At 35.1% G+C, this 23509-nt stretch overlaps 1 protein-coding gene across 2 annotated transcripts in view; it reads left to right on the top strand.

Annotated features, from left to right (window-relative positions):
• The window catches only part of SGCZ (sarcoglycan zeta), a 424586-nt gene that overhangs the window by 233259 nt on the left and 167818 nt on the right, over positions 1-23509 (top strand). Inside the window, exon 3 of one of the 2 annotated variants that reach the window (XM_027636059.1) lies at positions 2882-3076. In XM_027636059.1, the coding sequence (XP_027491860.1) occupies positions 2882-3076 (195 nt within the window). Of the gene's footprint in view, positions 1-2881; positions 3077-10916; positions 10957-23509 lie in introns of those variants that run through there. The other variant, XM_027636060.1, reaches the window with a different exon arrangement.

The following is a 23509-nucleotide window of genomic DNA, read 5'->3' as shown; positions in this document are numbered from 1 at the left end:
TTTGACATGACTAAGTAGTTTCACTGCTCTGATAGATTCCTTTACCTTGTTTATGATACTCCTCCAGTGCAATCTGTCCACAGATCTGAGTAAATCCCAGGCTGTGCTGCACTCCTGCATTATGTTTTTCCACATGCAAGACCTTCCATTTGTCTCTGTTGAACTTTCTAAGGTTCTTGTTAGCCCACTCTTCCAGCCTATGTCGGTATTTTTGCAGGGTGGCTCTCCCTTCTGAAGTAACCACTTTTCACTGAGTTTTGGTATCATCAGCAAACCATCAGGGTACACTTGAGCCCATCATTCAAATCACTTATAAAGATACTAAACATTGTTGGACCCAATATTGATCTCTGGGAACCCAGGGATAGGATAATGAGAAATAAGAACAAATCTAAAAAAATGTTCCAACCACCCCTCTCTTCTTCCTTGGCTCAGCTTTGCTCCCAGTTTTCTTAACCTCCTCCTCCCGAGTGGTGCAGGAGGATAGGGAATGGGGATTGCAGTCAGTTCATCACACATTGTCTCTGCCACTCTTTCCTCTTCAGTGGGAGGAGTCCTCACACTCTTCCCCTGCTCCATTGTGGGGTCCTTGCCATGGGAACAGTCTTCCATCAACTTCTTCAATGTGAATCCTTTCCATAGGCTGCAGTTCTTCATGAACTGCTCCAGCGTGCACCCTTTCCATGGGGTGCAGTCCTTCAGGAACAGACTGCTCCAGTGTGGGCATCCCACAGGGTCACAAGTCCTAACAGAAAACCTGCTCCTTCCTGTCCATAGATTCACAGGATCGTGTTCCAGCACAGGCTCTCCATGGGGTCACAAATGCTGGCACTTCTGGCTATTCCAGCATGAGGTCTTCCATGGGCTGCTGTGTGGACCTCCATGGACTGCAGAAGAACAGCTTGCTTCACCAAGCCTCACACAGTTGAACAGCATACACTAAGGGAACTGATGATGCCTGGCTGTGGTGATGGAATAAAATGTCATTTTATTTAATGATTGTATTGCAAAGGGTCTGTTCCATGGGACCACGTTCACAATTTTAGGACCATTGCTACTTCTGATGTTCTCATAATCTAGAAGCTGACTTTTCAACTACTTTTAATGATATTTTTTCATAGGTAATATAAAAGTTAAATCACAAGGCAATGGAAATGGTATTAAAAATACTAATTACTTCAAATCTCAAAATATAGTTATATAATGCATTTTTGTTGTAACAGATGGCTAAATAAATGTGTAGAAACTCACATTGATTAACTCATTCGTGCATTCTGTTTATGGATTCATGAGGAATTCAGACACAACTAGGATGAAAACTGCCAGGATGTGATAAGGAGGTGATCTAAGGTCTTAAAGCCTGGGAGGACTGAGAAATGCCATTGAGGGAAATGTATTTGTAATGGTTTACTACATAAATAAACTGATTACATTACATGTAATTGAAATTGCTGGCAAAGAGAAGCAATTCTGATTGAAAAGAATAAAAATTACAAAATGCTTGCTTACTAACTTATTTAAAACCTGCTTAATAAATTTTTAATTTCTGTTTTGATTTAGTTATATATATATTTTTGTAATATGAGTGTGTATTCTGTGACTTGTGGCTCTAATTATTCACGGTGAGTTAATTTATTCCATTAATATCTCATTCACTAAGAAGAATGGTAAAACCTCGAGAGTGTTGATTTGGATAAATATCTAGCAGCACAGATGTTCACATAAATATTTTTGAGATTCACATTTTAAAAATCTTATGAAATCAACATTTCTTTGATCCTTCAAATGGATCTAATCTGGTTTTTATTTCTCATTGAATCAACTGACCTGTTTTTGTGCATTTTTTGCTTTCTGTTAGGGAAAATAAAGGCAGCTTTTAAATGCAAAACTGATCGTTTTATCTGGTTTATGAGTTTGTTGGGGGTTTGTTTGTTTGTTTTGGATAGTTTTTGGTTTGTGTTTTCTTCCTTCCCCTGAGCACAAAGCCTAGTAAACTGACATTTTTAATGGGCATATTTCAGGATGAACTCTTACATAAACAGAATGAGACTGCTTTAATTTAATTTTTAAGTCATGGAGAAAAGTTAATACCTTCCAGTCTAAAGCCAATGTGACAGCTGAATATGAATATAAATATCTGTAAAAGAAATTTAAGGATGTAAAAAATCTTAAATGGTTCCTTATTAAATGCCATAAACATTTTTATTCTAAAGAAGTTTAATAGTAACTTTAAGAAGTTTGCTTGCTCATGTGCTAGAAGAACTTAAACTAGTTCAGAAATACAACAGATTATGGTAGTATCCGTATCTCTTAAAGGGCAAAATGAATTTCTGTTTTCGTAAAATAAGGATGTATGTATAATGATATCAATTATTAGTTTAATTTACTAAGGATAATAAAAAGTGATATCTTCATTTATTAAATATGTATTTTAGAAAGATGAGATTTTTCTTCTATTTATATGAAAAAGTGTACTGGTTATAACCTATAAGAAGAAAATTACTTTTACCTCAGCCAAAGCTAGAACAAAAATTTTCCTGAATGATTTTATAAAGGACAATAAAACAACATTCAGAAACAGAATGTAAGATACATGCATGGACTACCTTACTATTTTTAAAAGTTTCTTGATGGCAGATTTGAAATGCAAATATAATTTAAAATAGAAATCAAAGGTTTACTTTAAATCAACAGAACCCACCAAATTCTTTATAAATGCGTAGGTAAAATAATATTGATGTGCTTAATACTAGATGAAAGCATCCATTCTGTGTCCAGAGAAACTGATTTTCTATACATTCTCAGATAATCTTCATGTACTAAAATATACGAAAAACAGATCTCTCATGTGCTCACTTATGCTTACATCTTTTTTTTCCAGATGACCCGAGAGCAGTATATATTAGCAACACAACAGAACAGCCTTCCAAGGACTGAGCAACCTCAGTTTTACCCAGTAGGGATTTATGGATGGCGAAAGAGGTGCTTATACTTCTTTGTCCTACTGCTGTTGGTTACCATGATTGTTAATTTAGCAATGACAATATGGATTTTGAAGGTTATGAATTTCACAGTGGTAAGTATTAAGTAACTTTATGTACCCCATTTTTTGAAGTACAAACTGCTAGTTTTATTTCTTTTTTCCTTTATCATGTTATCGAGAAATCTTGTAATTTTTGGTGAAAAATCATATATACTTCGAGTGTTACTTCAGATATTTATACCTTTTGTGTATATTCTGCAGTGAGTGAACTGGTGCCCTGTATTCAGATACTTTTGGTTAATCATATCTTCTGAAAATCTATCTAGGTCTTAGATTTTTTTTTATTTACCCAACCAAAAATGTCATGATGACTGCCCCAAACATCTTTTGGTTGCTTGTCATCACTGAATAATAATCAGTAGGAGTTTACTATATCTGTTCTGTGTGGTATCTCTCCTAGGAGGAAACTGTTTTTTTCAGATCAACATATGGTGCCTTTTTTAGCTTTTGTTGTTCTTAGTATTTTTTTTAGAGTTTACTGACAATTTCGACCGTGTTTCACCTAGAACTTAGAGTAGCTGTTTTGGTGTTGATAGGGAAGGGGATGGGTCTAAAAGTCACATGCTTTTCTGAGACAGTCTCTGCCTGGAATCTTTAATATCATCAAAGTGTTATCAAATCTGTATTTCAGATGTACACTTGAAAGAACATCTGTGTTTAGTGGAAACCGGTAGAAGTGCATACTAACTGGCAGCAGAGTAGTTTCTTTTTGTATATCAAAATAAAAGATAGAACTCTCAACAGTTTAAAATAGTAGTTCTTCTGCTAGGATCAGTGCAATCTTTCTCTTTGGATTTTGACCTTCATAAACCATATTTTGATGTTATTGGTTATAAATTTCAAATTTCTATGGTCACAGAACTTTTCTATTCTCCATTAGTCTATTGGAAATAAAAAAGCAATCAACAAAAGCAGCAAAGAACATATGTCTAAAATTGTCCTAAATCTGTTAATGCTCTGTTATCTGTTGAGTTATCTGAGACTGTTGTCTGGTGAGATGTATTGTGCAAATACCTGTGGATGAATATGTTGGATTAATATTTTGACAACTGTATGACTTTAATATTCATGTGCTGAAGAGTTGGTGAGAAGATTTGGGGGGCTGCCTTTTTTGGAGGCAGGGGCTGGATTTGGTTTTTTTGTTCTATTTTTTCTTTTTTATTTTTTTTGTCATAACGCACTTTCAAAATAGGACATCCATATATATTTTTGTTTATTAATAATTGTTGATTTGTACAAGAAATATATTTAGGCATAACTGTTCACTTCAGTAAAATGGTCTGCTACTACACCAGAGGAGAATTGAGAATGGACATTTTAATAGGATAAGAAAATGTTTTACAAAGCACAGAATTTTTCTCTGTGCAGAAGGTTGTATTCCAATAGAATATTTAAAACTACTGCTCCCATATCTAGGAAATGTTTGACCTTTCACAGTAGAAGCTATTATAGTACTATTCAGCTTAAAGCTCTTAGAATTTGATCATGCAATCTTTTTAAAACAAAATTTTAAAAAAGGTAGTTTTTAAATAGTTTTCTTTCTTGCACATCAAAGCTTTGTTAGAACGTTAAAAGTTTATGGTGAATCACTAAATCAGTGCAAGAATCTAGTACAGAAAACGAATTGTGTCAACTTTTATAAACACTGTTCCTTGATCCTGTTCGAATAGGTTTTGTTATTTATACACAGAAGAATATGAGTTTTCTTCTGCAGATTCATGGAATGGTAGTCTTCTGCTTGGACTAGTTAGTATCACATTGGAATATGCATTCAAAAATCGGCTGCTAGAAGACTGTCATATTAAAAGTTCAGTAATATCTTCATGCTTATGTCCTCACATGCACATTTGGGAAATGTGCATATTTGCAATACATGCTATTGCAATACATGCTACAAAAAATGCAATAACTTTGAAATATATTTTTTTTTTTTCCATGTATGTGTATATACGTATAGGTAAATATAAACCAAGAAATTTTATTTGTATAACTAGGCAGTGATAGGAAATCAGAAGTGCAGCTAGAAGCCTAAAGAATATTTACCCAAAAGGGGAATCTAGCCATGATAAAATAATTGCTGAAATTTGACTACTTTGACATTTTGACATTATTTTAAATTATTTCCTGTTTTGGCATATGCCAGTGTTGAGCTTTTTATAGAAACAGTAGTAATTGCACCACTTCAAAGGGTTATGAAGAGCCAGGTCATAGTTTGTCATTGCTGGCTGTCAATTGCAACACTGTTAATTTATATTAGCTGTTGACTTTCTATTTTTAACTATAAAGCTGCAGCCACTGGCAATTTGGCATAATAAAAGCCTTTCTGAGATCAAGTTTCCAATTGGAAAAGTTTTCTGAATATACTGACCTTGCACAGAAAAGTCACATTCTGAATCTGAGCTAGTTATACCATGCTCTTTTTATACGCAGAGAGGAGAAACAGGATTTTCTGTAAGGCCATTCATCTCATGGTAAGACGGAACTGAAGTGAATTGTTCTTAAGGACAGATGTTGAATAGCTTGTTAAAGAAGTAATAAAAAAAGAAAATATAGTTTGTTTACAATTGTGTAAAAACATAGTACAGGCAAGCTGACCAAGTTTCATTTTATCAGATTATGTAATATGACTAGGAAATGTAGAGAAACTTTCAGGGATTGCAATCTCTTCTTCCAATGTACCATGTCAGAAAGTTGAAAGGTAAATACAAGTTACAAATAATTGCCCTGATGTGTCAGATGAGCAAAACAGAAGGTAATGACAGAACCAGAGAGTATGCTGAGTTGGAAGGGACCCACAAGGATCATCAAGTCCAACTCCTGGCCCTGCACAGGGCCATTCTCAAGAGTCACACCATGTGCCTGAGAGTATCATCTAAATGCTTCTTGAACTCTGTCAGGATTGGTGCTGTGGCCACTTCCCTGGGGAGCCTGTTCCAGTACCCAACCACCCTCTGGGTGAAGAACCTTTTTCTAATATCCAATCTAAACCTCCCCTGACACAACTTCAGGCCATTTTCTCGGGTTTCATCATTGACCACCGTAGAGAAGAGATCAATTCCTGCCCCTCTTCTTCCCCTCATGAGGAAGTCGTAGACTGCAATGAGGTCTCCCCTCAGTCTCCTCTTTTCCAGGCTGAACAGACCAAGTGCCCTCAGCCGCTCCTCATATGGCTTCCCCTCAAGGCCCTTCACCATCTTCATTGCCTTCCTTTGGATGCTCTCCAATAGCTTCATATTTTTCTTATGTTGTGGTGCCCAAAACTCCACAATATTCAAGGTGAGGCCACCTCAGTACGGAGCAGAGCGGGACAATCACCTCCCTTGACCAGCTGCCTATGCTTTGCCTGATGCCCCCCAGGATAGGGTTGGTCTCGCTGCCAGGGCACTGCTGAATCATGTTCAGCTTGCCAGGGACCAGGACCCCCAATCCCTTTCCGTGGCACTGCCTTCCAGCATCTCATTCTCCAGTCTGTATGAACATCCAGAGTTGCTCCATCCCAGGTGCAGAATCCCATGCTTTACCTTGCTGAAATTCATATGGCTGGTGATTGCCCAGTCCTCTAATTTGTCAGGGTCTCTGCCTTTGAGGGAGTCAACAGCTCTTCCCAGTTTTGTGTTGTCTGCAAACTTGCTTAGTATCCTTTCCAGTCCTATGTCCAAGTCATTTATGAAGATGTTGAAGAGCACAGGGCCTAAAATGGAGCCCTGTGGAACCCCACCAGTGACAGGTCAGTAGTGTGATGTTACACCATGCACTATCGCCCTCTATGTTCAACCCGTGAGGTAATTGCTCACACGCTGCATGATGTGTTTATCCAGCTGGGTGCTGGACATGAAGGATACTGTGAGAGACAAAACTGAAAGCTTTACTGAAATTCAAAGGTTACATCAACTGGCTTTCCTTGATCAATTAGGTGGATTACCTTGTCATAGAAGGAAGCCAGATTTGATAAGCATGAAGCCTCATGAAGCCACACTGGCTGTAAATGATGACTGCATTGTCTTTCAGGTGTTTTTCAATACCTCCCAGAATAATCTTCTCCATAACTTTACCAGGTACTGAAGTGACACTGACAGGCCTGTAGTTTCCGGGGTCCTCTTTCTTGCCCTTCTTGAAAACTGGGACAACATTTGCCAGATTCCAGTCAGCTGGGACCTCTCCAGATTCCCCAGACTGCTCAAAAATCATCTAGAGGGGCATTGTGATGACTCCCATCAGGCCCCATAGATTTGTAGAGATCCAGCTGGATCAGCAGATCCCACATAATTTCAGGGCTGACTGAGAGTTGATCATTCTCACAGTCATGGTTCTCTAGCTCAGGACACTGAGACCCCCTTGGTCTGTCATTGGTGTTGAAGACTGAGGCAAAGGTTAAATACCTCTGCCTTGTTTCTGTTCCTGTTTGTGAGGTGGCCATCCTCATCCTGTAATGGGCTGATGTTATTGTTACACTATCTATTGCCATTAATATATTTAAAAAAACCTCTTTTTATTGTTCCCCGTATTTCTGGCAGTTTCAACTCCAGCTGAGCTTTAGCAGAAGGAATATTATCCAGAGAAATTAGAGACATAAAAATAATTTTTTGAAAGATATCCCCCCACTGGTAGCTCAGTGTTACTGTCCTTTAATGTGTACTCAAGATCTGGTACCTCACTGTCCAGTCATCTGTTTAGAAAGATACATGTGTGGCCAAGAAGACCAATGGCATCTTGGCCTGTATCAAGAACAGTGTGACTAGCAGGACACACCATACTATCCTGGGTTTACATGGAAAGTAATAATTCATAATGCTGTATTAGAAGAAGATCTGACCTTGAACAAAATGGTCTGCCTATAACTTAACCCAGAAATAATTCTTGACCTAAACTCATCATTGAAATAAAACTCTTTATTGTTTTGCGAGCATCAAGTGGATCCACTCTGTTCTGAGTGGTAAGGATAAAATAATGTGACAGTCTCTTACATTGTCCCCTAATGGAACTATCAAAATCTCTGAATCACATGGTTGAACTTTAAACTTCACCTATTGTACGAAATGCTTTCCTGAAAAGTAAACAACTGCTGTCTTCAAGAATGAACACAACTTTCCTCGTGTCTCTTAAGCCTGATTTTTAAAGGAGATATGCAAAACATATTGGAGAAATCAAACCAGAAACTAAAATCTGTAACTTTTGTCAATATCAAAATAATAATCTTAGGAGGCTTGAATTTCATGGAGCATTTATAAATTCCTTTTTTTTTACTAACCTTGCCATGGTTCACAGGCTCCCCCATGAAATGTGTGTCTTTCAATTTCCATCAGGATGTAATTACCTCTCACTTAGTCTATGTTATATGTGCTTAATGAAGCTCAAAGCTGTTAGTTACTTTTTTTTTTGTGTCCGCACAATTAGTATACTAGGGGTTTCAGGAAGTATAGGACACTCAAGTCATAACTCAGTGACATAACATAGTGTAAAATATGGATATATTGTATGTTTATAACATCCTGATTATTTCACATATGTAATAGATATCAAATTTAAAGGCTAGTAAGGAAAGAAATGTTTTTTGCTGTGCCTTCATTTTTGTTGTCCTGTATTTGCATGGACCATAACGTAGGTGATTAGCTTACGTTTTTTTAAAGATTTAATCACTTGAACATTATTCTCTGATAAAAGTTTTATCTTCTACCATCTTTAAGTTATTCTAACCTCAGTAGAACTACAATTTTATATAATTTATTCTTCATATAGCTGTTACTGAATGAAGTATATTGACCCTCCGTCAATCTGATTAATTACTCAGTAAGAGATTTACCATGCATTTTTGTTACTAACCAAATACCAGTGTAGAAATACCTGACTGAAAGTTTTCTGCAGGTGTTTCAAATTAGTTTTAAAAAACAAATTTGAAATAGTCCTCTTACTGCTATGAAGTGACATTGTATAATAACGTGGGACAATCAGAAACCTAAGTCCCCCTCTTGGTGGGGGGGACTTTTATACATTTTCTGATATGTACGCAATTGGCATTGATATTGACATTTATTTAATATGACATTATTATTACATTATTGAATTTTGGAGTTTGGCAAAGCTGAAAAAATTGTAATGGTAGAAAAAATACCAGTGCGAACCCCTTTATTTCTTAGCGTCTCTTTTGGGTTGGCCCATAACAGCCACATATCCTAGGAACTATGAGCACCAAATTATTTTACTGGTTTTGGTTGTACTTTTGGTTTTGTGTGTCTCCATATTCTGATTTTCCCTTAGGAATCAATGTATTAAAAGACTTATTTTGTGACTCCCTCTAAGAATGCCGTTATCCACTTCAGATATTTTGTCTTGCAGTGTTCCAGTGAGTTTTGACTACTGCCTTGGCACAATGTTGTCTGTATTGATACGTCAGGCTCCACTTGTCAGTACTATGATGGGAAGTACTTTTAAGATCAGTAATGAGACAACTTATCATCTAGGTTGAGACAGTTATTTCTCGAGGGAATTTGAACACCACTTTAGCTTCAGACATAAGCAGAGCAGTTTATTTCCTGGATAAAACTCATGTTTCATGCTCACAACTGAACATGCTCTTGTTGCTGGCTGCCTAGCCCTGGCTTCACGTTGTTTGAACAGCAGGTAGTTTGCAAGTTGAATGTCTACTGGAAGACACACAGATGAACTAAACATGGTTTCTTTTTTTATGTGACAGCATATATATAATTAGACAGATATATGCAACCATTGACTCTTCTGCACATCATTATAGGTTGTCCTTATATTCCTTTAGAAGTTTGACTTTTGGAGTTAGAAACTTTCAGATCTGCAAAAATCTAAGTCTGAATGATAATATTATATTAAAATTACTTATATACACCAGTAAACAGAAATATATTGTCCTGGGTTTTGGTTGCTGTGCAAGAATGAGGAAATCTTTCAAATATTTAACTTAATATGTTGTTGGAGACACATACACACTTCTGATCTTAATATCCAAGACAGAGAAAACACAACTTCTTTAAAAGTACAGTTTTTCCATTAAACTTATAATTCAATAGTTAAAGTTTTAGTTGTTCAGAACTAAAGCAGTTATGCTCAATGTTTTTATCTAGATGTATAGCAAACTGTCTTGGCATACTGAAGAAAATGAAAATAATTTATTTTTGAAACTATACTGTATAGTCATTGTCCATTTCTCAACAAGCATGAGAGTGATATGAACAGTTAGGTTTTTAAGATTCTTTGGTCACCTGTATCTCTTTATATGATGTTCAAAACAGTATTCTATTATCAGTTCAGTTGGTTCTGCTGATCTATGTATGAAGATAGTGTTTGCCCATGACAGCTAACACAACTTCAAATAGAATTAAGACAAGGGTTTTTTCCATTTCTTAGCTAATTTCTGAGACATGTCCAATTTGTAGCATATTGGCATTTCAAATTTATGAAGTTTACAGCTGTATGTTTCTCTATTCAACAATAATTTTGTTGTTTGACGAAGAGAAAACTTTTTTCATTTGATGAAGGCAGCAGTTTGTTGTTAGGTTTTGAATAAATAGTAATAGTAGCAGTTGCTGGATATTTAATAAATATTTTCTGTCACATCTGCAGATTTAACTTATTTCAATGGCAATAATTTATTGTCAATAATATATTTAAAACTGTAAATTATCTCATTTTCAAAATTTGTTATCTCTTAACTAGACAGAAAGCTATTTCTCTAGATGCATCAGTACTTTAGTTTTCAAGAACTAGGTGTCCCATTTTGGGATGAATGCAAGAAAGCTCGTTTCCTTTTTGTTTGTTTTTTTGTAGTGAGAAAGTTCCAGTCCAGAGCAGGCAATATCATTAATTATTTCTGATAAGAAACTTAGTCAAGATATGGGAGACCAAGGTACAAATTCATGCAGTCTCCAATGTAGATCATGTCCCAGGTCAGTGTTCTACCCATAGGCTATTAGTTCTTATGACTTCTGATGTTTCTTTTTAATAGATACATGACCTCTAACTTACTATTTCTTAGTTTCAAACATTACATATCATCCTTGTAACAAATTTCCTTGAAAATTCCTATGAAATAACTGTATATTCCTCAGGAGTATTTTCTGCTCAGACTTATAATTCATTTGAAAAAATGTTTAAAAAGCTAAAATGAGTATTAGAAACCATACACGTGTGCACATGCACATGTATACGGACACACACACACAAAGTCTTATTTATATAACTCTGTTCTCATCTCCTTCTTATGTTGCACTGGAAAACAAACTTCAGCTTCTTGAATGAACCCGTGAGTTCATTCAAACACTTACTCATAGCATGTCAGCAAATGAATCTTGCTATGAGTTAATTTTACTTGGACTTTTTCATCCCATTTTTTAGCATTCATGTAAAAGCACAACTTTGTAGAGCTGGAGGGTTTTTTGTAGAACTTTTGTCCTCTTTAATTTGGAGTACAGTAGGCAGGAATGAACTGATTTATTCTTAGTCTATATTGAGCATTTCACGTAGTTGCTCTCCTGAGTACAGTACAGAATTCATTTTAGGTATTCCTAATACTGTTTTTCTAAATAATTTTTTTATCTCATTTTATATATGTACCTCCTGTAATGTATGCCTCCTTTCCTAGCACTTGTTGGGAGGAAAAAAATATCAGTATCAGTGCAAGTATGGTGTAGGTTTACTGGACTGTATAGTAAGTAATATAAAATCTGTTGTGTCACAATGGAAAGGCAACTAATCTGAAGTCAAGTTTGCAACCTCCTATTTGTTACACATACATATGGCAACAGTTTGCATGAACAGTCTAGCCACTGTTGAACATATTTTGTTAGGTATTTTATAGTACTAGGCATCCCATGCAAAAAAATCTTTTGGTAAAAAGTAGGAAGGTATTTTTTAAAACAATCTTATTTAATAGCACTTCTCAGCAAATATGAACTGCCGTCATTTAATGTGCAGGTTATATTATTGATTCTGGGTGGCTGAATGCAGATTTTAAATATTTATTTTATTCCTGAGATATATATCTGTACATTTTGGTATTCATTGTTACGAATTATCTCTGATGAAGAAAGAATGAAATATAATTAATTTCTCATTTTTATATTTATTTGGTCATGCAGATTTAATGTTAGAATACTAATAAAGTTCCCAATAGAAAAACAAAGTAAATACTTTGGATCCTATATAACCTTGTAAAAATGTGATTTAATTAACTGTAGAAAAACATAATCGATTTGTACAATTGTTTAAGGCATTTGAACCTGACCTTGCAGTGGCTTTGGAAAATTGTACTGTACTATCCAGGTCTTGACTTCATAGGGAAAACTCTCTATAAACAATGTTTACTTTATAGACATGCATTGAGAACATAAAGAGATGTTTACCTGTACAAGGTTACTTCTTGCTCATTTGTCTCATTGCTTTGGATTTGTTTCATGAAGTGTCAGGACTGATTTGGAGTCAGCTTAAAGGACACAGATTCATAACTTATACCTTTATGCCATGTCAGCAGACCAGCATGCCACACGTAGCTTGTCCAATGTTTCAAATTAAGTGTGGATGGCTTCATTTTCTTCTACCATTCACTGGAGTGAATCTGATTGTTCATTAAACCATGACTGGTGCAACCTTTTATAAGGGTCTTAACATTCAAAAAGGACACTGAGCGTGGCTACAGAATATACAGAAGAGGGAAACAACAACTTAAATTGATGTGGTAGGTTAGTTGAAAATGAAAAAAAACATATATATATATATTCAGTTTATGGACATTTACCTTCTGTGAAATAATAATAATGTATTAAAGCTGAGTAAACAATGTTTACTGGACAGCTTATTCTTAATCATTTACTCTGTAAATAGGCTAGAACAAGTATCTCAGAAAATATTCACTTTCATGAAAATTGAATTAACCTAATTTCCATTATCGGCTTTTAGCTCTGTTTCCTTTCCGTGTGTATTCAAGCATGACATTAGTGTTTGTAGAAAATGAGATTTTCAAGAGAATATTACATAAATAAAATTTTGTGTTTGTAAAATTTTATCGAGTAAGCTAGTTCTGGCACTTAGGTTTGTCCAAGTGCATAGCTTGAATAGCAGATGTTTGAAGAGTGTTATTGTGTGCAGTCATTTTTAGTGAGGAGGGAAAAAGGAGAAAAGAAATTAGTTTTGTGTATTGGGGTTCAAGAAAATAATCAACAGAAAGTCATGGAAAGAAAAGATGGCTAATGCATCAACACGTTTGTCTCAAGTAGGGCAACTAAATCAGACCGAGTTAATTTTATAGTTTGGGCCAATAATATTGGCAATAATATTTCCTAAGTTTATTTAGCAGTTATTGGAGAGATATCAAACCACTTGAACAAATTTTAGTTACTTGAAGGCACCAACAGTCTCTGTGAATAATGATATATGTCAGAGTTTCTTCTTTCCTTTCTGTTATTGGGATTAGTTATGTGAGTGTAGACTGCGATAAAACAGTTACAGTCTATGCTTGGAATCCTGCTTTTATTTGTACAAATCTTCCATCTTGAAATAAATACAAGTCTGTGTACAGGAGAAGAATGTACTCATGTAAATCTAGTCTAAATTAGACCTAGTATATCTAGGAATTATAATAAAAAAGAAATGGAAAGATAAGATGGAATACATAGTGATAAGTATCTTATGTGTCAGAGTATTCCCTCTTCTTTCTTATAAGTCAGGATATTAGATGTGCTGTTGAAATCACAGAAAGGTTTAAATGATGAATCAAATACAAGGACTTTTTTTTTTAATAAAAAATTTGTATAAGGTGCTTGTCTGTCCTGCAGCGAATGAGGAGAAAAATTTTAAAGACCTTTACCCAAAAGATGCAGCACTGATGGGGATGTCTTATTTATGCCTGACAGTCACATTTTACTATACTACTAGGTATAAAAATCAAGAAATCCAATAAAAACAGAATGTAAATGATGTTGCCAGAGATATTGTAGAAGTAGAGGAACCAGCACAAAATAAAAGTCAATGTTAATACACAGTCCTAAAGCTCTTGATTGTAATATAAATTTGGCCATCTTTTTGGAAAAGCCTAGTCCATCAGAGCTTGTCTAATGATTCATTATTGCAGGCAAGACCAAGCATACTCAGTCTGTCACATCAGTGTCCATCATGATAATGACATAGTCATGATCATTTTACTGTGTGATGTTCAGTTAAGTAAAACAAAACAAATTGTGTATGGCCTTGTGTAAGATCTTGAGAGTTTTGGGTGTATTGAATCTTTCAAAAAAACCCCAAACAAAAAAACCCCAGATACATATTTTAACATCTCTGTTAGAATGTGCATCTTTATGATGCATGGAACTGGTTTTATTTATAGATCTTTCTTTCCTCTCACCTCATTTGCATCTGTCTAAGCAGCAGAGCAATGCCAAGAAATGCTTTCCCAAACAGAAAATTCTAGTTACTTTTCATGTTAGCTTCAAAGTTCAGGTTTATAAAAGCAAGGATGTGCAAGAGGGTAACAGGTTTCTATCTGCTTCAACAAAACCTAATTGGAATAAATATAATAAAAATACAATCAGAATTAATATAAAGAAACTTTTACTAATTCAAATTTAAACCCATCTTTTTATATACTGTAATGGCACACGTCAAAAAGAAAAGGAGGTTTTTTTGTAGAATGAAAATCAAAATTGCTATCCTATTCTCCTCTGCTCAGTAGAGATGATTTTTTAATACTAAGGGTAAATAAACGTAGATGTATAGATAGATAGAAATTAAAAAATATATACTTGGTCATCTTCAAATCATACTTCTATTACATTTTTTAGAGGTGGAGCTTTTTCTTGTTTCCTTCATTGTCTTCAGGAGTATACCATTAATTTAAGCCATCTTTCTTGGTCTGGTCATGCTACACAGAAGTAGCAGAGGAGACAAATATCTATATTGGTTTTATTGGCTGAACATACAATCCAAAGGACACTTTTAAATAATTTTTTCACATTGTATGTTAAAGCACATTTATTTACCTAATGATGATAATAACTATTAAAAAATATGTTCATTTTTATGGTAGTCATTTTAAAATAAAAATCCATTTAAGTAGTTAAAAATAAAAAGAAATTCACCTGTGGTTTTGTTCTCCAGGCTAATTGATATAAGCTTACTGATCTAAGCTTACACATCCAAAACTTATTTTTTATCAAGAGGGAGGTAAACTGTTACATTTGAATTTCCTGGTGGTTTTCATGTTTGTTTTAGTTCTTCTATAATTAAAATGCTAACTATAAAGGGAGAGGGTTGATTTTTAAGCTTAGTTCTACACTATCTTTCTCTCAGTTTTAAATTTCATAAATGATTTGCAAAGTAAATTTAATCACCTTATTACTTAACTAGCTTTAGAAATTTTTTATTGATTATTATAATTATCTTGAGTGTAATTTTAATATAGATACCATAGGATGCTTCTGGATCCCTTTCCCCATCCACGGCGTGGGGCTGGCCCAGTTCTAGTTCCATTTCCATCTGAAGAACCATTGCGACACTTTGAGGGATGGGGAAAGGAACTCCAGGGGTTTCTCAGGGGTTTTTTCAGGCCCTGAGCCTGGAGGGGAAAGGTGCTCCCCCCTCCCCCCCACACGTGGCCCCATGGCTGGCAGGGAGACAGGTCACAGGACACCGGGCGTGGAGAGGAGGCAAGAGAGCGTTTATTATGGGGGATGTTACATTTATAGGGTTTAGGAGGATTCACAGAGTAACCAATTAGAAGTCTCAAGGGGCTTACAGGAACACCCAATCACAGGAAGGGGTTAACAAAGGCCAATGGGAAACACCTCAGGACACCTTCCCAGGACATTCCTGCATGGATAACATGGGGGCTGCCGGGAAGAAGAAGCATGTGTTTGCAAAGAGACCACCAAAAGCCATTTTAAAACCTGTTTAAACCACAGTTTTCCCATATAATGCAGGTTTAATGCTACAGATGCTTAAAGAGAAACTATTAATAAAAGAGGAATAAGATTTTAAAAGTAAAAGATGGTATATAATTACTCAAACTAGAATCTTGTGTAAGTTAGTAATTGCATCTTTACAGTACTTCTGAAGTTTTAATGGGAAAAAACTGATTTAACTTAATTAATATTTAACCCTTGCTGTGTTATTTTCCATTTCCATCACTGAGCTCAGAGATCGTATTTCTTTTTTGTGGTTTGGAATGATTTCTTGTGTAAAACAGTTCTGTTAAATTAATCAATGGGAGCTGGAGATGGAAAGAATTAAAGCCTAAAATAACTTGTAGGTCCCTTCCACCTTGGTATATTCTGTGATTCTGTGAAAAAACAAAGGTTGGGGCAGAGAGCAAGCTTGCATACTGAGCTTTTCCTGCTGCATTTGGATTGAAGTATAATAATATTGTGAAAACATACAGGGAATAAAACCCTACAGTATATTTTCTGGTTTTTATGGCCACAATGAAAGATCCTAGTAAGAGGAAATAGATTGCTTCTGTAGAGTCTCTTAAAAAGAATGCAACTGAATCTGTTTTGTAGGTGTGAACTGCCTTCCTTCTTGAGAATAAATTATGATAATCTATTCATTTTATTTTTATTTTTTTTATTGGGCCCATCAGGGAAAACCTTTGTAGGAAAGATTTGATTGGAAGAACTATCCATGTCCAAGAAATCAAGTAATCTCTAATCTCTGGTCAGATATTTTGTTTGATTTAGTTCTTGTTTAGTTAGTTTTTTGTTCCTTTGTGTTTTGTTTCCTTTTTCAATTAATGATGTAGGTAAACATATTTGGTATTTAAGTCAAACAGATGAAATAGGTAAACTATTATAAATTAGATGAAGTTCTCTTTCTATAATTGACCTCAATTTAAATAATTGCCACAGCTCTTTAAGTTGTAGTCCTCTTTTACTCTAAAGAAACACCATCTACAGGATGCTACTATGGAAATCCCTTTGTCATGGCTACCAAAGGATCACAATTTTTTGTGGTACTTAGGCAGGTCCTGTTGGACAGGAAAAAAGACAAAGAGTATGGCAACGCAAAATCTGTGGCAGATATAGAACTTTGGGGGGATATGCTTTCTATAAACCCTCACAGCACTTCTGATATTTAGCCAAAGTTTTCTGATCTGCAGTTCTTAATATGAACTGTGGAAAAATAAATATCCTGTTATCTGAGCTTTCATCTACTGTCAAAGGACTGTTATACTTCTGTTTTAAGATTTAATAAACCTGTAACCTGTAGCTTGCTGAAGGTTAACAAAGCATTTACTTATAAGAAAATAAAATTCAATGGCAGATGAAGGAATTTATTACAATTTATTATTATTATTATGTACAAAAATATTTTGTACATAATATTTGAAGGCAAATATTAATGGATTTTGGATTCATAGCGTGTGTGAATAAAATACTTCAGATACTGTAGTGTTCAGGTGTGTGCTGGTTTAAAAGTTAACCAACAGGGGAAACCAACCCAACTCAAAAGAGAGATTACAAATCAGAATAACAATTTAATAAAATAGTACAATAAGTACGACCACACAGACAAGCAACCAGCCCTAACCCACAAAGCCCAAATGTACAACCTAACACCCCAGGGCACAAACAAAACGGTGCTCCCTGGGCCCCCCCTGAGTCCAAAGCAAAGGGAAAGGGGAAGAACCTGCTGGTGGGAGAGCTGCTGCAGTCCAGCCAAAGTGGTGATTGCAGTTCAGTTGAGGGTGATTGCAGTTCAGTCCGGCTGAGAGTGGTGAGCTGCAGTCTGGCTGAGAGCAGTGAGCTGCAGTCCTCCTCTGGATCCCACAAGAGGTGGAAAGGTTCTGAAACTCCAGGTTTATATATTCTCCAGCTCAGGCAGGAATGATTAGTCCCTCCCTCAGAGCGGGGAATTCCATAAAAGGATGCTCAATCCTTCCCTCAGAGTGGGGAATTCCATAAAAGGGTGTGAGCGTGGTCAGTCAGGGAATTCCACAAAAGGGCATGAGGACAGGAGCATGGGGGGGAGGGGGGGCACCTCGCAGGCCTCTACTGACAACAGTTTCTGCGAAATGGCATGGAGGGCTACAGAATACACAGTTTTGGGCTACACCCATCCAGTGATGAATCGGTCCCAGCTGTTCTAACTAGGACAAGGTGAAACCTGAGTCACATATAAAGTAAAAGTACAACAAAACAGCTGTTAATTCTTAAATATTCTTAAAAATTCTGAACATATTTAAACCATTGCTTCAATGAAAATAACAATAAGTATAGAATATAAAACAAGATATAATCACAGATTCTCAAAGTTATAAACTCAGCTGAAATATTCTGGCAGGCTACTACTGTTTGTTGACAGAAGATCTAAATAGTCCATCTAACTAGTCCAGTTATATAAATTTCATAATACTGTTTTCTAGTTAACTGAAACTGATTAGAAGGGTATTGCTGAACAGTGTATATAACAGAGTAAAGCTCACAGTGTACAAATCATTAATTCACACAAAAAGATATTCCTAAATAATAATTTTACATCAAGTAATCTTTCTGTATTACAGAGAAAATTTCCAAAATTCTTACTTGACAACTTTGTAGCATTAAACCATCTGACTACCTGGTAGTGTACTCTGTTGAATGTGATTAGAAGTATATCTATAACCTTTTTCACATTTCTGTGTAGTATTTTATGTGCTTTAACGCCTGGTATTTTTTTATACACACAACCTAGAAGATTCAAGCTTCAGATTAGCAGTTAATGGCTTGGTTTTCAAAAGTAAGTCAGTCTTGATAACAAGTATGTTTTTTGAAAAATACCATCCTGCACAACTTTATGTCTGTTCCTGTTGTAAAAACACCATTCTGGATCCATTATTTCTTTATTGAATACAGTATTTGCTGTGTGTAACATGCACAGTATGCTGGGTGGACTGTGGAAAATAACAACTGTAGGATAAACCGAAACTATACCACAAGGGCTGTTGAAGAGCAGTGTGTGATGACTCATGAAGGCTCTAAAGACTGAAAGCATGATGCTGAAAGTACCGATTCTCATGGAGGTGGAGTAATGAAGTGTGCAAACAAATGATTTCTGTGATGGGGCAGGATAGTGAAAATCAGTAATTGTACATTAGTTATGTATGTGAGGGACACAAATGTTCCACCTTCCTTTTCATTTAGTGATAATTAGAGATACCAATTCCAGGGCCAGCCCGTGGAAATAAGGCGGCTAGGAAAAAGTGACCATAAAGTGGGAAACAGGTTGAACATGAGCAATAGGAAAGAGACAGCTGTTTAGGCCTCAGCAGGAACATTCTGTGGTAGTTAGTAACTTGGATGGAGAGGAGTTGTGAAAAATTGGGGAAAAGAAAAATTCTACTCTGACAGCATCATTTGTAGTTAATCAGTGGAGAACTTCACCATATATGTGGATGCTAAAAAGTTTACAGATGTTTAAGAACTGATTGGGCAAACACGTAGAAGGAAAATGTACCACAAAACTATCAAAATTGCCAAAGGCAACAGATTTACAAAAAAAAAAAACCTTTATCTGAATATCCTATTTTTATGTTTGGATGTCTGTTTGATGGTGACTTTTGGTCTTACTTAGAATTCTTACGATTTTATGAAAGCAGTGCTGAGGATGTGGTTGTCAGTACTGGAGGTATCTTGTGAAACTAAATGCTGAATTCGGATCTGTTAATTATTGCTCATTTCCAAGCAATGCCTTCCTTCATATAATTTTGCAAACATATTAAGATAAATTCTGAAGAGATGATAAAAAGAACAATACAAGCTATTAGAATAACCATGTGTTAATACATTTAGGGTATTTTCTAAGTTAGAATTTCGAAGACATTTTTATACACATTTACAAATTTAATTATGTTTGTATTGTTTGTATAAATTCTGAAAAAATCTTCACAATCTCTATTGTATTGTCTTGAATAGAAAACATTGATCCGTTTGTTGAGTTTTTGCCTTTGGCTTGAGATAATACCATAAGCAACACATTGTTACACTTGTGTAAATTTGTCAACCAAAATGTAATAGATGTTATTTTATAAATAATTTTTTTACCGTTTATTACAATGGATTAAATCCACTTAAAATTATTTTTAAAAATAAACCATATACCTAGAATAATATCTGTGCTTATTCTCAGATCTCTTTCTCCATCCCTTCATAAAATCTACAAGGAAGAGGCCACAATGTGGGTAGCTCAGATGAGGTTGCTTTACTTTTTTTATTTTTTAATTGCCATTTATTACAACAAGTTAGGGAAGCAAAAGCATGTTTCCGCTATCTCTGTCTTTCTAGAATCCATTATATGTGTGTTCCATTCTGGTGTAGGCAAGCCCTTTGTGTTTTCGTATGTGTGTATGAAACACACGTGTGTACTTACAGAAGTACACATGCGGATCATAGGCGGCCTTTCTTATGCTGGCTGCATATTAATGTTCATTCCTTTTTTGCCCTCTGATCGTGATCGAGTCAATATACAAGCAAGGATTCCCAGAAGATTTTTCATACAATCAGATTTGATATACTTTAAGATTTATCTATAGAAACATAATATAATGAAAATTTTAATTCACTTTACCTATGTGGTTGGAGTTGTTTTATCTCTTTGAAACAGAGTATTATCACAGAATACTAGAATATCTTCCATACTGAATCTTGAAGCTAACAATACTAGAAAAAAAAACACCTCCAATTATTTCTTTATAGAATTTTATATATGATTTTTATATATATAATGTTATATATAGTTTTTATTTAACTATCAGCTGAAGGAAATGAAAACAGTCTCTGATCCACATACAGCACGTTAGAGGTATGGTGTCAGTATTAATGGTATCTGAGGTGTTAATTTTCCAAAAATACCCAGAAACTAAAATCCACTCAGTATAAGAGACAAAACAACCTTTCCAATCTAAATTTAATGTAAAGTGAAAGCAGAAAAGCCTTGTATATTTTCAGTGTCTTTATTTTTTTGACAAAAATGGTCTTTATGTTAAGTGCTTCAACTTTCTCGTGGTTTTTATTAGATTAGTTTCCTTAGAAAGCAACCCAAATCTATATGCCTTTGTAAAAGCAGCCTTCTAAGGTCTATCAAATTTTTAAAAGTACATAAGTCAGCAAAAACTTCATAAGTCTTCAGGTAATGACAAAATAAGTTAAACTATGTTTCCTTTTTTTCACTTTCATAAGTGAATCATAGATTCATCACAGAATTATAGAATGTTTCGGATTGGAAGGGGACCTTGAAGCTCATCTAGTTCCAACTCCCCTGCCATGGGCAGGGGCACCTTCAACCAGACCAGGTCTCTCAGAGCCCCATCCAACCTGGCCTTGATCACCTTCAGCAATGGGGAATCTACAACTCCTATGGGCAACTTGTTCCAGTGCCTCACCATCCTCACAGGAAAGAATTTTCCCCTAATATCTAATTTAAACCTACTCTCTTTCAATTTGAAGCCATTTCCCCTTGTCTTGTCCTTACATGCTCTTGTAAGGAGTTTTGCCCCATCTTTCCTCTAAATTCCTCAGGTACTGGAAGGCCACAATTAGGTCACCTCAAAGCCTTCTCTTTTTCAAGATGAACAATCCCAATTCTCTCAGCCTTTCCTCATAGGAGAGGTGCTCCATCCTTCTGCTCAACTTGGTGGCCCTCCTCTGGATCAAGTGTTAACTGTTTTCTTATTTTCCCCCAATCCACTGTCTTAATCAATATCACTCATTGCCATGTAACCGATATTACTTGTATGCTACTTGAATATAGTCATATAGTAGTGATGAGCATGAGGAGAGAAACTCCAAGAAACAAAATACTTTAACTACTCTAATTTTATGCCAGTGGAATTACTCATATAGCTATACTTCAGAATGTGTTGTATACACTTGAATTCTATCATGCTGCAAAGTGAAAGTTAAAGGATGTGCAGGAAAGGATGTATTGACAAGGGAAGAAGAAATGTGAGGGAGAAGAAAGGACTAAACTAGTGTGGTAATAAATTATGAGATTGAAAAAGAATTATGAGACGGAGAAGTTGAAATAAAGAAAAAAGACCATATTTCACATAAAAAAGGTTTCTTAGCTAATAGATGTATTAGCCTCAGGAAGCAATATGTTTCAAAATGAAAAACAATACATGATTTTTAGATCTCTAAAATTAAAATGGTGACAGCATTTGTAGAATAATGTACTGGAAAGAAGTATTCTATCTTCTGAATAAATCATTGGACAAGGACTATGAAAATTGGAGTTTGATTTTTAGCACTCTTTGCAGTTTCTTAGCTGTGAATATTAATGATTTATTACTTCTAAATGGAAGTTATTGGAAAGTCAACTTGAATGAGAGCAACCCTGAGGAGAAGGATGTGGGGGTCTGTTCTCTTCTTCTGATCAGAAATTTGACATGACCCATCAGTGTGCAGCTCAGAGAGCCAATTGGATCCTGGGCTGCATAAAAAGAAGTGATTCTCCCCTCTACTCCATTCTCATGAGACACCACCTGGAGTTCTTGCACAAGTATTTGATTTTTTATTTTATTTCATGGATTTTGTCATTTTTTTAGTAATAAACTATCTTTAAATAAACATTAAAAAAGCTTTTCTGATAGTAATCAACTAGTATAGTTTTGGAAAATAAAGAAAAAGGAAATTAGTGTCAAAAACAAGTGGGATAGAGCAAGCAATTGAAAAAGAAAGAAAAGGGAAAAGGAAGATATGAAAAGCAGGACAAAGCCAATAACTGTACTCCTTACTCTTTTTAAAAGTCTAATGTAGGACTATGCAAAGTTTTATAAGCACAAAGATGTACTCTGAAATATACCTAAAACTGGGTTCTTGAAGTGAGTTGCCATTTTATTCACATGGAACTATACTGAATATATACTGAATATACTTTATTATCTTTCAGTGAAAGTAGGCACTTGGTTTAACTTTCTCTGAAAGTCTCTTCTAGAGGAAATACAAGTCTATGCTTAAAAATTATAATTACCTTTCATATAACTGTGAGATAAATGCTAGCATATTTAGCGATACTGGCAATGTGTTCTTTATGTGTGAGTTTTCACAGTGCCACTGTAGATGTGGCCTGTATGTGTTAGCAGAGAAGCATGAAGTACATGGCACATTCATTTTTATATGATTTATAGATTTAAATTTATCTTGAAATATTTAAGTATGCTAAAAGTGCTTGAAATATCTAGAAGGTACTCATTAGTTGTTCCATTATTACTTTGTCCAATTAATAGAGGGCTATAAATTTTATATTAATTTAGAAATGTATTTGGCCTCTAACCATTATGATCTTTCATGATGTAGTGGTGACATTAAATAAACACAATTGCTGGATGCCAGAATTCTTTCAGAAATATTTATTAGATATGATAAGACTGCCTCTAAGCTCTATAAGATACTACAAAAATTGAGAGGATATAAATAAAAAGAGAGAAAGGTCTTTAGTGAAATCTTTAGTAAGAAGTGATTTCAGACGTAGTAAGGC

This window comes from Corapipo altera, unplaced genomic scaffold (assembly GCF_003945725.1).
Source record: "Corapipo altera isolate COAL_440 unplaced genomic scaffold, ASM394572v1 22b, whole genome shotgun sequence".
In the NCBI taxonomy this organism is placed as follows: Eukaryota; Metazoa; Chordata; class Aves; order Passeriformes; family Pipridae; genus Corapipo; species Corapipo altera.
Note: the sequence above shows the minus strand (reverse complement) of the source record. Positions and strands in the feature narration are given on the sequence as shown.